The sequence below is a fragment of the Camelus dromedarius genome, chromosome 18, assembly GCF_036321535.1.
Source record: "Camelus dromedarius isolate mCamDro1 chromosome 18, mCamDro1.pat, whole genome shotgun sequence".
NCBI classification, from domain to species: domain Eukaryota; kingdom Metazoa; phylum Chordata; class Mammalia; order Artiodactyla; family Camelidae; genus Camelus; species Camelus dromedarius.
Window position 1 is genome coordinate 19,957,602 of NC_087453.1, and position 17,785 is coordinate 19,975,386.

At 35.7% G+C, this 17,785-nt stretch overlaps 1 protein-coding gene and 1 non-coding gene across 6 annotated transcripts in view; one reads left to right on the top strand and one right to left on the bottom strand.

The window, feature by feature from the left end:
- Window positions 1-2,724: 2,724 nt before the first annotated feature.
- Window positions 2,725-17,785, bottom strand: part of ITCH (itchy E3 ubiquitin protein ligase) — a 93,590-nt gene continuing 78,529 nt past the window's right edge. For all 5 annotated transcript variants that reach the window (XM_010975143.3, XM_010975141.3, XM_010975144.3 and 2 more), the window contains 5 exons: window positions 14,575-14,695; window positions 14,017-14,121; window positions 12,018-12,114; window positions 8,374-8,446; window positions 2,725-6,188 (listed from right to left, as the gene is read on the bottom strand). In XM_010975143.3, the coding sequence (XP_010973445.1) occupies window positions 6,089-6,188; window positions 8,374-8,446; window positions 12,018-12,114; window positions 14,017-14,121; window positions 14,575-14,695 (496 nt within the window). In that variant the 3' untranslated portion in view covers window positions 2,725-6,088. The remainder of the gene's footprint in view (window positions 6,189-8,373; window positions 8,447-12,017; window positions 12,115-14,016; window positions 14,122-14,574; window positions 14,696-17,785) is intronic.
- TRNAA-UGC (transfer RNA alanine (anticodon UGC)) lies at window positions 8,803-8,876 on the top strand. Its single transcript has one exon. It is a non-coding gene; the product is annotated as a tRNA-Ala (tRNA).

The following is a 17,785-nucleotide window of genomic DNA, read 5'->3' on the forward strand; positions in this document are numbered from 1 at the left end:
AAATGCAGCGAAGACGCGAGGAAGTCCGGAGTTCGGGCTGGAGTCATGGGTCCCTAGGGTCGCCAAAGCGACTTCCTGGGGAACATTGCATCCAGGCTTGGAATCAAGTGGTCAGGGCTAGCCTGGGAGTCTGCAGACTTAGGACTCCGAGCTCAGCCCCACCCGTTTTACCTTGGAGAAGCCACTTCACATTTCTGTGCTGCTTTGTTTTTCTCACCTTTAACGGGGGAACCCTTCTTCTCGGAGCCTTGTGTTGTTCCGTTTGCCACAGGAATTTCTGGGTTCTTTAGCAAGAAATAATTTGTTTAAACACATTGCCTTTTAGTGAATCTTGGGCCACATTACTGGGCCGACACCGCGCCATCTCCAGTAGTCTCAGCGTTATAGTTTCTTCGAGGCACTGGAGGTTGCTGAATTCAACGCTGATGATCTAACTGCAAAATGTCATGTAGCCTCTTTCAATAAGGGAAGGATTTGGTTCTTTCAGGGGCGTCTGCATGTTAAGAGGACTGAATAGTTACTTTACAGTGTGGAAACCTGGCAGACACCATCGTACCAGAGGATCAAGGTTAACGTTACTGATACTGGGGTATATTGATGTATGCTCTCTGATATACTTTAAGGACACGTCACCTCTGATATTTTTCACAAAAATCTATGGCTTAACCATGAGAAAACATTAAACCAAACTTGAGGAACATTTTACAAGGTAACTGACCAGTACTCAAAAAATGTTAAGGTCATGAAAGACAATGAATGAGGAACTACCATAGATTGGAAGAGAGTGAGAAAAACGACATTGGTGGAAAAACTGGTGAAATCTGTTTAAGGGTTGTTTAGTAGTATTTTACCGAGTATTAGTTACTAGTATAATATGTATAATACATAATATTGTTACCAGTTGTATAATTGTACCAAGTTACAAGGGATGTTAACATTGGGGAAAGCTGGGCAAAGGGTGTGCAGGAACTCTATTTTTGCAACACCTGTAGGTCTAAAATTATTCTGTAAGTCTAAAATTATTTCAAAGTTTAAAAAAAAGGACTGGGCACAAAGAAATGATTATTGAATACTGGAAACTAGGAAAGCAAGGGGAAGGGCTGTAGTGATTGGCCCTGGAAGATGAGCACAGGAAGGATCATCACCACCATCTTACATACGGAGAACCAGACTGAAAGGGGTGATATTGTAATATTTTAAGAGGGGAGAAGCATGATCATTCTAAGGCAGCAGATGGAGGGGAGAGTGGAAGCAATGACAAGACATTGCTACAGTCAACCAGGGTAGAGATGAAGGATGTGGGCTGTGGTGAGGGGGGCAGCTCTGAGAGAAGTTTTTTTTAAAGAAGTTTTGGTGATGGATTGGACAGGATTTGGAGACTAGTTAGATGGAACAGCTGAGTTGGTTGTGGACGACTCCCAGGATTGTTGAGTAGCAGTACAGCAAAATGTTTAAGCATGCAGGCTTTGGAGTCAAAACGGTCCTGGACTTGTTTGCACACTTGCCACTTAACAGCTGTGTACACTTCAAGTTATGCAATCACAGTGAACCTCTATTTCCTGTAAAATAATCATTCCTCTCTGAGAGTGTCCAGGAAGACTAAATGACAGTGCATGTGGCATACCTAAGTATTCGGGACATAGTAATAAATGTTGATCGTTGTCCTGGACTGAGTGAATATAGGTGTGATACTGGTTACTAGGATAAAGACAAATAGAAAAGGTCTGAATTAGAAATGAGGAAAAGAGGAGAATGGCTGTTTTCAGTGATACACAGGCATGGCTGCAAATTCTCAAGGTCCTCCCCTGTGGATTTCTTTGAAGAAACGCTCTTGCCCACAGTATCTTTGCTTAGTGGGAACCTGTTCATAAGGGACCAGCACTGTCCTTCTGACCTCTCCATTGAAGACCCTCCTTGCCTACCAGGAAGATTCCCTTGGATCTTCTCCCCAAATATCCTGACTGTAAATGTACAGACACACAGGAATTGACAAATGAAGTAAGCTGGGAGTGACAGCAGTTTCTGTTCTGGAGTTACACAATGTGAGACACTCTTCCTGGGAACATCAGCCAGTCAGTCCCAGTTTAATGCTTTGTAGGGTTTGGGGCTGGACAGCCAATAGTCAGTAAGGACAACTACTTATTTCCCCATGGAAGATTTCCTCATGCTGGGGGGAACATATCTCCCCCCTTTTTCTTAGCCACACTGAAACTAGAGTTTTCTGGCTGCTTATATGGGACAGGTTAAACAGATAGTCTACTTTCCAGGACCTGGGAGGAAACTAATTTCTGTCCTGCAGTCATTCTTAAATCAGCATATTAAAACATCTCACCTCTCTTTCCATTGGTTCTTTTTTAAATGAGAGCATGATCACTTGAGTTCCTAATAAGCAAAAGGTCTGCTAAAGCTAGTGAGGACAGCTTACTGACAGTCTTAGTAGCTAGCTGGTGGTTATCTATTGAGCACCCACGCCTGGGATCCTGTCTTAGGGCACCTCTAATTGTCCCAGAAGAGCAGATGTCGTCTTCTTGGTTCCCTTCAATGTAGGCACCAAATCCTGTCTCACCTCAGTATGTCTTTCTAGTTTTTTCTATCCACTCCACAGTGCAGACAGGCTGTAACCTGCCCATTTACAAAAGCAGAGGCAAAAATCTATGAGACCTGGTCATATAGAAGGCTTCCCTAAAGGTGGGGAAAACCTTACTCAAGACTAACAGAAAAGTGTGCAAATGAAGGACCAAAATTTTTAATTGTAAACAATCTTAACATCTTTTAAGGAAATGCAAGTGAGGCAGCCCCTTGAAGGACCTTTGTAAGAGCACTTGACTCCTTGTGGTATTTGTAGAGTTACCTGAGTATTTGAAATTACAGTTCAAGAAAACAAAGGAACTCCAATACAGTAATGTACAATCCAGTGCTGCCATTCCGTTTTTAGTTAATGAAAGCATAGCATATATACAAATAATTTTGTAAATAACTCTCAAAGAAATACAAGAAAATGAAGGGGGCTGGAGATACCAACAATATTAAATAGAAGTGGTTAACCTAAAGGAGTTTAAAAGGATGGAATTACATCCAAAACAAGGAGGGATATAAAAATAGAAAAGTCTAATTCCTTGAGTCATTCCTAATAACATTTCAGATTCTTAACCAGATAAACAGAAAGTGGCAGAGTGGGCTTGACTGAAATAGTTCATTTAGGATGAGACCTCTGTGGGCAGGTGAGTCATGTTTCACTAAAATTTCTGATGAATACACATTGGTATGTCAATCTCTTGATGAAAAATTAGTACCTGAATTTTAAATAGAGTTATTGTAAGTCTTATGAAATTGGATTCTTCTGCACTCTAAGATCGTGAAAGACAGAGCAGAAATTCATTATTATGAGTCGCTGGATCAGTTTTAAATCACTCTATTTGATGAACAAGTGAGGTCCTTCCCTCCTGACCCAGGCTATATGAAATGCTGCCTTCCCAACCTCCCAAAAGAGCAGAAGAATAAGGCCATTGCTCACTTTACTTTGTTTTTATTTCAACATAACATGCAGTAAAAAATAATAATAACAGGATTTATTAGCATTTACAATGCTTACAAAGAAAAAGGACTCTAAAAGCAATTTAGTTCTGATTTAAGAAATTGCTCTAATTAAACACTTACAATAAATCTATTTCCAGATGTTCAGTTTGGACCAAAATTTAAGATAGTATTTAGTAAATATTTATGTCTGCTGTTTATTTGCAGTATTTTTATATAACCTCTGATTCTTGGGATATCCAGCCCCCATTTTCCTAACACAGCAGGGAAAGACATATACATGTGGCCATTTAAATTAAAGGAAGAAATGGAGTAAGGGAGATCCCAGGCTGCAAAAATATATACAAGCATTTACCTTTTCCAGAACTAAACTTTTCTTCCATAAAAATATTAAATAGCCAAGCCCTATAGAACTAGGGCCAGGACTACTTCAAATATAACTATTCTGTATTTTAAAAATATAGGGCAGAGAGCCTTTTGGGTGATATTTATACATTTTCACACAATATTTCTAGGTCCCTAAATGAATCATCAAGCATTATGTAGAACAAGGAAAGTCTACTTTCTTACATTATCTCTTAATTTAATCTCATAAATGTCTAGTATATATTGTAGGTAACTACATTTCAATATGAGCATTCACCTCAATAGGAAGTCTTTATAGAAGGCTTAATCTCCATAGCCATATACTACCAAAGTTCAGACATATATAACGAATGGGTAGTTGGCAGCATTTGCTCTGAAAGACAAAGCAATAGCACTTTTCCCCCTACCAACAAAAGGGCAGAGAGTCCCTACTCTGAAAACAATTGGGGCTTTTAGAGACCATACCACGTTTCCTAGAGCATATAGAATAAAATCAAAATAAAGATAGGACTGGGGAGAACCCACTCTCCCCCTTTCACTGACAATTTCTGGATGAGGCAACCCTTTCACTCACATAAGTCTGCTTTATGATGGCAGTGTTTTAGAGTACAGATACACAAGTTTGAAAATGTTTTTGTTGTTGTTCCAGGATGCAAAAGGAAGAGTAGTTAGGGACCAAAAAACCCCCATTTTCTTTCCGTATGTAATTGGGGTTTGCTATTTTCTGCTTCGTTTTGGCTCAATGCTACTTGTTCATGCTATGCTACTGAAACCTGCTGAAGTCCCTATTTCATGAGTTATGAGGCTGTCCTCAGGGTTCAGCTATGATAGGCACTCAGCTGGCTTAGGCTTCATCCCACTGTCCATAAAATAAAACCTCTGACAGCAGCCATCTTGACAGAGTCTAAGCTAGGCTAAGTTAAAAGAATTACTACAGATAAGTTCAAAGTGCGTTAATTAGTTACTAACGGAGCAATCTAATATTAAAGAGTTATAGAGAAAACCTGTTAAAGTTTTTAGAGGTGAACAGAATATCCAACTCAGGACAATAGAAAGACTGGAAATAACTACTCCAACATGTGTCAGAGAAATGATAAATCTGAAGGCTTAATTCACACAGACAATACATTCCTGTGGTTACTAGAAATGCATTGCTAGTAAATGTATTACTCCCTTCTTTTTAGTTAGTACCACAGCTCTCCGTCCCTAATGAAAATGTAATTTTATAGGATGTTTCACTGACCTCTACTTGGACTAGAAAGAACTCGAGTTATAACTTGAACTCCTTTAGCAATAATTAAATAACTGAAGTTGCTGGATTATGATAAAATTATAAAGATGCAATTTATATATAGGGACATACAAAAACTGTGATGGCCTTAGATGAATTTGCTAAATTAATTCCAATTCTAGGTTAACTTTTATATCTATAGTGAAGGAAGCATAGTGTTAATACTGTTTGTAAAGTTTAGTATTTGCAGGGCAATTAAAACAAACTTCCAAATGAAGAGAGTTATGAAGTCATTTGCAGGCTAGGACCAAGTTCTCCCCAAATTCAAATTTATAAAACTACTTTGTAGAGAGATGCAAGAGCCCTGCATCTCTCCTTTCCAGGAATAATAACATCAAAATGATGCACGGATTCATGCTCTGGAAAGGAAAAACAACAGTCACGCCAGGCTGAAATGAGAGGGAGAGCACAAGCCAGAAATTTGCTCATGTCCCCAGAAACTGAGTTAAGCTTGTCCTTTTAAACAAATACCTCTTACCAGGAGGCTTAATAGGAAGATCTTACATATTTTAGTTACCAAAGGACTTCCCCGCATATCTACAAAATCTCTAACAGAAAAAAACCTACTCCCAAGGGAGACTTCTGACACTCATATACAGACTTGTTAAGGAAACAATCTAGTGGAATAAGACAAAGCAGATTTCATTGCTCTGTTAAATCTCATGTTAAATAAAGTTTTGACTAGTCATTTGCAGATATGATTTCTGGAAACGCTGAGAAGAAAGCCAGAATCACTAGGAGATAAATCTCAATGATAACATTAATTTACTTACACTCAAGATAACTCTCTAAATAGTCACAGTCCAATTTTATAACAAGATGTGCAATAGGCAGAGAAGGAAAAGGACAAACATTGCAAATAAGTTCTTTTCCTTTGGTGGTGCAAGTTCTCAGAAGTCACTCTTGTCCAAATCCTTCTGTTTCTTCAATGGCAAATAACAGCTTTTCCTTCAGTTGCTCATAGCTCTTATAGGGTGGCAGGTCCAGGCGGTTAAAACTAAAAGTAAGAATTGTTAGCTTGAGAAAAGGAAATATACAAAGACTCATATGGGCAGTATAGTATATAACAACACTGGTTTTGAAGTCAGGCAAAATTGGGTTCAAATCCCAACTTTTGTCACTGGGCCTTTAACAAGTGCTTTTTACCGTTCCATTCCTTTGGTAAAATGGGAACAACATTTACCTCTCAGGACAGAGTGAAGAAGAAACAAGCATCTGTACAGCACAGTACCTGTGCTCAGCAGTCACTAAGTGAAGTGTTAGATCTCTCAAGATCTCCCATCCACCCTAATCTAGATCACAGGACAGCAGATTTTTTCTGTAAAGGGCTAGACAGTAAATATGGCTTTGTGGGCCATAGGTCTCTTATCCAAAGATTTTCAGTATACCACATTAAGATTAAAAAATAATTTTCTGTTCTAATATCTAATATTCTGATCCTACTCAATTTCTCTGTCCAATTTTTAGCTGTGAGTTTTTAAAGGGCATCTTCTAATTTGGGGCCATATTAAGATCACCTTCACAAGGTAATAGGCAGTAAATCTGCCCTGAAGCCTTGGCCTTCTGCTGTATTTTTAGGATAAAATGTAGGCAGATGTTTGACAACAGAATAATGCTACCCACAAAGGGAAAATAAATTTACATTTATGAAAATGAACAAAAGGAAACATGGAACTTGAAAAAGTAATGAGGCAGGTTTTCATGTATGACTGAGATAAGCTGTTCACAATTACATAATGGCACAGCCTATTCCAAGTTTGAAAAAAGGGACAAAAGATCAAACCAAAACACATGTATACAAGGTGAATGTACAAAAATCAACTGTATTTCTAAACAACTTCACACTGTATAGCACAGGAAACCATATTCAGTATCTTGTAGTAATCTATAGTGAAGAAGAATATGAGAACAAATGTATGTATGTTCCTATGTGACTGAAGTATTGTGCTGTACAACATTGTAAACTGTACTTCAATAAAAGTATATTTTTTAAAAAATCAACTGTATTTTTATACACTAGCAATGAATAATCTGAAATGAAATTAAGAAAATAATTCCATTTATAATAGCTTTAAAAAGACTAAACTACTTAAGAATAAATTTAACAGAAGAAATGCAAGGCTTGTATAATGAAAAGTACAAAACATGGCTGAAATAAATTAAAGACAACCTAAATAAATGGAAAGACATCTGATGTCCATGAATCAGAAGACATAATACTGTTAAGATGACAATACTCTCCCGAATTAATCAAAGCAATTCGTATCAAAATCCCAGCTGACCTCTGAAGAAATGGACAAGCTGATCCTAAAATTCAAATGGAAATCCAAAAGACCCAAAAGAGCAGAAACAGTCTTGTAAAAGTTGGAGAAAGCATACCTAATTTCAAAACTTACTGAAAAGCTATAGTACTCAAGACAGTGTTACTACTGCCACTAAGGATAGACACATAGATCAATGGAATATAATTGAGAATCCAGAAATAAACCCATGTACTTATGGTCAATTGATTTTCAACGAAGGTGCAAAGTTGCTATTTTTAAAAAGCTACGTGTATGACAATACAAAGGAACAAACAATAAAACAAATAAAAAGGGCAGATAGGGAAAATAAAGGAATATCCAGCAAGGTCTATATATGACCACAGAAATGTCTCACAAAATAAAGTTCAAATATTGTTGACAATAGGTTGAATTTCAACGTATTACACTTAAGATTAGGGTTTAGTTTTAGTTTTGCACAATTTTGCAAATGTGGTTAAACTACATTTATAGTTAGAAAATACTATTTCTGTTGCCATGTTAAGAGTAGCTCTCCGTATAGCTATCTAGATGTGATTTCTTCCTCTGCCTGCAAAGTTTAAAGTTTTCTAAATATGACATTAAAAAAAAATTCAGGGGTAAGAAAGGGGACTGACTGTAAATGGGCACAAAGGATTGTTCGGGGGTGACAAATACTCTAAAACTGGATTACCAAGATGGCTACTTCTCTGTAAATCTCCTACATATCACTGAATTAAAACGGGTAAGTTTTATGTTACATAAATTATACCTCACTAGAGATGTTAAAAATAATTCAGTATCATGGGGGAAATATTTCATTTCTAATCTCCAACATATTTTAATATCTACAGGATAATTGGGAAAAGGCTATTTTTCTATACTCTTTCTGATTTTACTTACCAGGTATGACTTCTGGGTAACCAGTTTTCTTTCCCAACTTTTTCAATGCAGAATTTCTGTGGTCCATTGCTCCCTAAAATATAGTGAACTCATCAACAGTGTGACAGGGCAATGGTTCTCAAATTGTTATCCCCAATCCAGCTGCAACAACATCACCAGGGAACATGTTAAAAATCACCCATAGGCCCTAACCCAAGCCTACCGAATTCAATCAAAACCTCTGGGGGTGAGGCTCAGCAATATGTGTTTTAAGAAACTTCCAGGTGATTCTGATGAGTGATAGAAGTTTGAGAACCATTTTGTTAATGTGTGCCCAAGAGAAAATGCAGTTTTATCCAGTATTCCTCAGAATAACAGTACTATAATAATAGCTCACGTAAGAGAACACATAGAAAACTTATTTTCAGTTTTAAACACAACAGGGAGGAGGGAGGGTATAGCTCAGCTGGTAGAGTGCTTGCTTTGCATGCATGAGGTCCTGAGTTCAATCCCCAGTACCTCCATTAAAATAATAAGTAAATAAATAAGAACCTAATTACCTCCCCCAAAATTAAAAAAAAAAAAAAGAATAAACACAACAGGGAAACTACAATCACCATCTTATACAACAAAACTTGACTTAAACAGAAAATCGTTAAAACTTTAGAAAATGTGAACAACCTAGTAGATATTAATAATGCTTGCGTTTACTGGTCCTGTAGGGCGTACCCTTACGCATACACACACCCAACTCTTGCCTCTCACTTACTCTGTGTTGGAGACAGCTGTGAATGGGTGATCTTTAAATACTGGTTTTCTAAAAAGTCACTACTCCTCCCTAGGAAGCATTTATTGGTAGGACTTTTTATTTGAGAAGGGGCCAGGCACGCAAAATGCCCTGCAACGTGTGAGACAGTCATTCCCAAGGAACTTTCTCGTGTCCTACCTGACTAAACCCAGTACAAATATAAACTGGTAGTACTTTTATATCTAGTAACATTGAAGTGTTATCACAAATGTGAAAAGCCAAGTAATATAGGAAATGGTCATTATGAAAAGAAACAGTTAAAATTATTAATTAAGCTTGAAATTATTAAATAGTCTACTCACTCTGCACACTCTCTTTACTCAATGCATCACAGCATTTCTAACCACATAGGTGGAGAGTTTCATTTAATAGTTAATATGTAACAGCAGAGTCTGGATTGCTTTTAATAGACTTAGAATCGAATATTACTATCGTCCTGGATGCTTTCTAAAACTGCATGGAATTTGAAAACTTCAAGTTGTAAACATTATATACCGAAAATAATTTTAGGTTGCCTGTTGTTTTCAATCTTACTTTGACACTGTCCCTACACCAAACAACTTCCATTTAGACTCTTAGACCTCTGTTCCTATTTTCAGCTTGTTTCAACTTTCAAATGATATGGTCTCTGTCGCCTTTTCCCGTATCAGAGCCTTGGCCTGTACTGGAATTTCATAATTAGACACTGTACTTTAAAATAAGATCTACCCCATTTTTTCTCTACTTTGATCACCTATAAATTATTTTGGCAGGCATACTATCCCTAATTCATTTAGATTATTTCCCTATTTTTCTCATATTTATTTAAATCTATTATTTCTTACCTTTTCTATCTGTTCTTTCATATTCCAGTGCTTCTTATACAGAAGGGCTTCTGACCTTAAACCCAAAACTTTCAAGTAGGTACAAGTATCTAGCCACTCACTTGTTTCTTCTAACATAGTTGTTCCCAAATATACATGTATTGAAATAAACATTTCAGTGTAAATCACTTTGGAAAAAATTTCTTCTTTACAGTGAAGTGTTATGTATCTGTATTTACTGCAGATTGTACATATGTTACTTCACATCTACCAATTTCATTCCAGAATATTAGTGAGGATATTCTGTTATTCAATGGGATGTTAGATCTGATAAGGTTGAGAACCACATTAAATTATTATATACATCACTCTTATAACTTTCTCCTCCTATACTTGGTGGAAGACTGAATCAAAAGTCCTCTAAAATTCTATGAACCACAATCTTGCTGTCTCTGCCTTCCACAGGTATCCTTCTGTGTTGTTTTAGACAGCTCCACCCAACCTCAAATATTATTTCCAAGAGCAGACCTAGTTCTCATTTCCTTAATAATCAGATTTCCAGTTTATACTGAGAAGCATATACCAATTTTTGTCTCATTTTGGTCACTGTTCCTTACCTCCCCAATTCCCAACATGGTTTCTCTTTTTCAAATTAGACAGCATTCTCAAACGTGTCCCTCCCCAAAAACTTACTTAGAAATTATCCATTTGAGACCTCTCTCTCAGCAGCACTGGATAAAAATTTCCCTTCTATATTACCTTAGAGAGACTAGAATATTTATTTCTCCTCTTCTCTCTCTGGCCTGGCCTTTAAGTCTGCCTCTAGGCTATTCCTGACTAATCCCTAAATACAGATGTTTCTAAGCATTAGCTCTCTACTCTTCTCTGTATTCTATTTCTGCATAAGCCCATCCATTCTCACAGTTTTAAATGTCACTGCTTCACTGCTCTTATGACTCTACTTTATCTCTCTCCTCTTACTTCTAAACTCATACTTTAGTTAACACCTGTATAACTGTCCCCCCATTGACGTTTCCTACTTGGTTGTCTGATAGTTACCTTAAACTCAGCAGGTGCCTTACAATTCACACTTCACACTTTTCAATCTTTCACAGCATAGTAATAATATTTTTGACATTCTTCCTTTATATTTTAATCTTCTAATCAAGTCCTATTTCTACCTTTGGAACCTCTCTAGCATTGATCTCTTCTTTTCCATCTCTACCTCCATTTCCTAAGATCACATTCTTATCACTGCTTTAATATTTCCAGGCTCTCCCTATCTTTTAATGCACACTATACCTTGCTATCAAATCTTCCTAAAATACAGCTTCAGCAAGTTCTTCTGTCTTCAGAAAATTCCCACAGCTTCCAAAACCCTGAGTAATCTCCAAATTCTTTTGATCTGACTTTTGATATCTTTTAAACTGGTTCCACACTGTATCCAAAATTGCCTACTTGATTCTTTAACTCTGACTCTCTGCTCTGCAGACTTAGGGATCACAACAACTCTTCTAACCTCCTACTTGCATAGTGTTGGTGTTAAAGACTCGAATTTACTTATTATTTAATCACAAAATAATATTCTTATGGTGACTGATTTCAAAACAACAGACATTTTAATCAGTGACTACTATGTGAAAGGCACTGTGGTAGGCACCAGAAATAAAAAGATGAATATATAGATCTGCATATAAAGGAGCTCCAGGTATAACAGGGAAAAGTGGTAAATATATCATTAAAACATAATACAAACAATGCCTGGCTCCTAGGAGACACTAAAATGTTTACCAAATGACTGAATGAAGAAACAGATTTATATACAGAAGACCACTATCCTACTGAGTTAAAATGTGGAGTTTAGCCTAAAACTTAATAATTTCTACAGATAAGGACTACAAACTTTAAAATTTGTATAAATGCAGGATAACTGTAACTAGTTAAGAAAACGGCTATACATGTCTTTGTTATTTCTGACACACTATATACACATTAGTGTAACAGCAGTGTGATGAACAATTTTCTATATAGCGAAAGTGATCCTGCAGACATACCCATGAGGTCAGCAAATCCTCCGACTGGTAATCGGCAGGTTCCAGTAACAAACTGCAAAAGTCTCATTCTCTTCTCATTATCGATTTCTTTAACAAACTGTTAAAAGCACATTAAAACATATGCTATGTTTAGCGTACTAAACAGGAAAGAAAAAAATCATTTCAAATCTTAACCATGAACTTCCGGGGTCACATGCACTAGAAAATGACTGTACCCACCACTGTGGATAACAGAGATTCTCCATGTTTGTCAAAGCCCCACCAACCTTTCCCTATAAAAATCTTAGTAGCATATTCTTTTTTTTTTTTTTAACTTAGTAGCATATTCTTATAGGAAGACAGAAAAAGAAGAGTGCCCTGGGCCCAAGAGCTCCCTACTCAAACAGTCTCAAGATCATTTCTTTTAGAGCAACCCATCCTTTCCCCTCTATATCCTGTCCTATAGAATAGAATATTCACGTAGTTACATAGGACAAAGAGTCTGAGTCAGAACAGCCATTTTGGTTTTACAAACTAATGATATATCAAGCTCACAAATTCTGATCCAGATATATATTCTTCTCTCAATGTTGTTTATGTTTTGGTGTAGCTATATGTTGTCAGAATTATTTGGATTTTAACTCCTACAATTCTGGCTCAAAACATTAAATTTCTGGAATATGCTTCCTAGCCTATAACACAGGTATTTTGGTTCAGCCAAAATTTTTTTTTGGTAAATAATTTTTATCCTTCTGTACTACTGTCAAGTATTTTAAAATGCTAATCGTATTCATTAAAGAACCTCAGTCATCTAAGTTTCCTATGTACTTCCTTATATAAATAGTAGGCATTAAACATTTTTTTATTGTGCTAAAATATATATTAACATAAAAATGTACCACTTAACATTTTAAGTGTATAATTCAATGGCATTAACTACATTCACACTGTTGAGTAACCAACACCACTGTTTCCAGAACTTCTATTATTTTCCCGAATAAAAACTCTGAATGCATTAAACTTACCTCCTCACTTCTGCCTCCTTCTCCCTGGTCCCTGGTAACCTCTATTCTACTTTCTGTCTCTATAAATTTGCCTATTCTAGATACCTCACAGAAGTGGAATCATGCAATATTTGTCCTTTTTATGGCTGGTGTATTTCACTTAGCATAATATCCTTAAGGTTCACCCATGCTGCAGCTTATGTCAGAATTTCCTTTCTTTTTAAGGTTGGACAATATTCCATTTTATGTGTAATACCACATTTTGTTTATCCATTCATCTGTTGATGTACACTTAGGTTGCTTCCACCTTGTGGCTATTGTGAATATTGCTGATACGAATATAGGTATACAAGTATCTGAGTCTCTGCTTTCAATTGTTTTGGGTATACCTAGGAGTACAATTGCTGGATCATATGATTCTATGTTTAACTTTTTGGGAGCCACCAAACTGTTCTCCACAGTGTTACATCATTTTATAATTGCCACCAGCAATGTAGGAGAGTTCTAATTTCTCCATATCCTTACCAAGGATGATTATTTTCCATTTTTGATAACAGCCACTCTAATGAATGTGTATCTCATTGTGGTTTTGATATGCACTACCTTAATGATGAGTAATGTTGAGCTTCTTTTCATGTACTTATAACAAGACATTTTTTAGGAGACACCATTATGATGTCAAACCAAGTCTCTCAAATTTTGTCTTCTAAACATTAAATAATTCTCAATGAGATATGAATGATGAAAACCATATTTCAGACAGTTCAAATGCAGGGGAATATTATCATCTGGACTTCTTACACTCTGGCCAAAGGTACAAGGTGTGTGTTGCTTACTTGGAAACAAACTTAAATGGATACTGTTATGATCTGTAGTTATTTATTATAACAAATAGAATGGAATGAGGGGCCTCAACAAACTGGTACATTTTGTGCTGTGACTCTTTTCCATATGTAGTATAGGCAATTTCTTAAAAACCATGGTATGTCTGCCAAAAGAAATAAACTGAGACAAACCTGCCAAAACCACACGATTTGTTTGCTTGTCCTAGTGTAATGACGGTAGATGGCATGTCTTTGCCAGTCATTCAAATCAATCTCTTGCATTCCACACAGAAGGACCTTTAGGGAAGGAAAAGACAAATAGTTTTTTCTTTAGGTAACTGTACAACCTATATAAAAATGCCAGACATAGGTAAGAAAAGACAAATATTAAACAACTTTCAAAAAACTTACACAGGAGGCTTTGGCTTTTAAGCTGTGCATTAAGAATTTTATCAAAATTTTATCTATATTACTTGTGAAAGTTGAGTTTCCATGTTTGGTGTCATATTTGCAAATATTCAGATAAATAAGTCACTCATTGGACAGAGTTTTTAATACTCTTTTTTTGTAATCCTTTATATATTTGGATAAATTATGGACTTTTTTATTAACGACTGAGGATGCTTCAGAAACATCCTGCCAGAATAAAAAATACTATTGCCACTGGAAAGATGGTAAAGTGAGTTGACAGCAGACACCTGAAGGCATTATTTACAGCATCATTCAGAGCAAAGAAGAAAAACTCATTACCTCTAATTCCTTTGCATCAAAATATTGCAAATACTGCTGGGGAAGAATTTCGTTAAAGCCCTCAAAGAAAGCTTGTGTCTGTTCTTCAACACCACGAGACAACCTCCATTCAGCTACCATTCTGGCAAATAAATATAAAAAAAGCTATAAGGAAGTTTAGATTTTATCTTTAAATTCTAAGTATAAAAATAATTTTTTCAAAACTTCATTTATTAAAAATATCATATATATAAGTAAAATAAATAAACCCATGTACAGATATCTCAGCTTGAATACCGACCTTATTTCATTATGCCCCTATCCATCCCTAGATAGCATATGAATTCATTTTAAACATAAACATTTCAGTATACATCTCTACAAGATGAAGTCTTATTTTAAAAACAGAACTACAATTGCAACATCACACAAAAAAGTGACCAATAATTCCTTTATATCAAATATTCAGTGCTCAACATCTTACTGACTGACTCAATTTCCTCCACACTGATTGAATCAGAATTGCAAAAAGGTTCATACATTGCAGAAGTCTCATAAGGTTCTTTTAACTTACAGGTTTCCCCCTAGAAATTTTTTTTTGAATGAAAATATTTTTAATGAAAAACCTCTTCTACTAAACATACTAGATTTCAACTTTGACTTTCTTCTAATCTTCATCTGCATAGATACATATTAACAGCATTAAAATTACATCAAATAACAAACTTTTTTGTTTTATTACAGAATAATTACTTTTTAACAATTTTAATGGGCAAACAAATGTATATATTAGGGATCTGATTACCTGTTGACAACTTAAGGCAACTAAAGTCCTAAAGTTTATTAGAAGTCTGAATTTTGGAAAATGGCAATGTAGGTTGTATTGGACTAATCTTCCTGGTGACTTCAATTATAAACACTGGGCAAATTATAAAAAACAAATGTTTGAAGGCATCAGAGAGACACCAATTCTTGAAGGATGAAGGACACAAATTCTTGAAGGATGAGGATGAGGACAGATTCTTGAAGGATGCTGGCATAATGGAACAGATCTGCATTTACTAGGTACTTCCCCATTTACACAGTGTACAGGGAAATGGAACTTGAATGAAAAGCAACAGTATTATTGGGCTGTGGAGACATGAGGTTGGGAGCTTCAAGCTGCCAACACGGCTACAGAAAAATCACTGAAAGAAAGACAAAGAGAAGGAGCTCCCAAATCTGCAGACATTTACTTCAAACCCTTAGCTGACTCCTAAATATACATGTGGAAGATGATGAGATTCCAAGGAACCCTGTGCAAAGCAATAACTGGAAAGCCAAAAACCCAAGCAGAAATTTCAGCAGCCACCTAGTGCAGGAGAGACATAATTAAATTTGTAAATCTGTACCTCACAAAGGTACATGGTAAAACACCTTGGGCTTTCTTTCCATTTTAAAGAATATGATTCATATTCTAGGAATAAAGGTTACGTTTTAGAATTAAAAGCAAAATGAAATAGAGGAGCTCTAGCAAGCTTCCACACTATCAATGTGATCTGCCCTCAATTTCACAGCCTGTCAAAACAAAATTATTCTTCATAGGAAACAAAAAGAATTCAGAGTCTCTACCATGTATCATTCACAATAAAAAAAAGACCACATATGCAAAGAAGCAGGAAAATGTGACCCATAATCAAGAGAAAAAATCTATATGAATAAGGCCTGCCGACAGCCCAATGGTGAAGTTAGCAAACATTTTTTTAAAGCTATTAAAAATGTACTAAAGAACTTATAGGACAAGATGAACAAAATGTACGAAGCAGCGAAGATTCTCAACACATAAACTCTTAAAAGAAACAAACAGAAGTTAAATATCTGAAATGGAAATTTAATTGGATGAGCTTTAAGTGCAGTGAATTCAAAGGCAGATCAATTGAAATGGCCCAAACTGAAGCAAAGAGAAATATAAATAGCATCTGGGATATCAAAGGTTAAATACACATGTAACTGAAGTCTCTGAAGTATGTAAAGAGGGAATGGGGAGATGTATAGCTCAAGTGGTAGAGCGCATGCATGCTTAGCATGCATGAGGTCCTGGGTTCAATTCCCAGTACCTCCTCTAAAAATAAGTAAACCAAATTACCTCCCCCCACCCCACCCCTAAAAAAGAGCAACAACAACAACAACAACAAAAAAAAAAAAAAAAAAGGAAATGAAGCAAAAGGAACATCTATAGAGAAAAGGCACAAAAATTCTGCAAACTGCTGAAATAGAATTAATCACAGATAGAAGCTCAGAAAATGCTAAGCAGGATGAATACAAAAGCAATCACAATTAGGTACATCAGAGTCAACATGCTAAAAAACAAAATTAGAAAATCTTTTAAAACCTACAGAAAAAAATTCATTCAGAAAACAATAAAAACAATGGTTCACATCATCAAAAAGAATAGAAGCCAACAACTGAATATTATTGGAAGTGCTTAAAAAAAAGAAAAAGCTATAAACCTACAATTCTAAATCTAGTGAAAATGTCCTTCAAAAACTGAAGGTGACATAACAGACATTTTCAGACAAAAGCTGAGAGAATTTATTACCAGCAAGCACACACTAAGAGAAGTGGTATAGGAAGTTTTTAAAGCAGAAGGGAAATGATCCTAGATGGAAAAAATGGATCTGCAAGAAGAAACGAGGAGCACCAGAAATGGTAATGTGAAATTTAAAAATCTATTGCTTGCTTAATGCAAGAATATGGTATTATGGGGTTATAAACATAAGAAATAAAATGATAACAACAGCATGAATGGCTGAAGTGAAATAAACAGAATTATACTATTGAGCTTCTTATATTGTACAAGCAGTATAATAATTATGTTATAATGTCATATATAATATTAATGTATAATATTAATTATACATAAGGATGTATATATTCATTAAAGCAGTTGCTAAAATATTAAAGACATGGAGCTAAGGAAAAACCCAAAGAGATAAAACTAGAAATTACTCTTAACTCAAAAGAGGGCAGAAAAGGAAGAAGAAAGGAAATTGGGAAAAATAAGAAGCAAAAGCAAGGTGGCAGACTTAAGTTCAATCATATCAGTAATGACATTAAATGCACTAACTGCAATTAAAAACTGAATAAAAACAGTAAAATCTAAGAATATGCTGCTTGGGGGAAGAGTATAGTTCAGTGGTAAAGTAGCATGCACAAGGTCCTGGGTTCAATCCTCAGTACCTCCATCAAAATA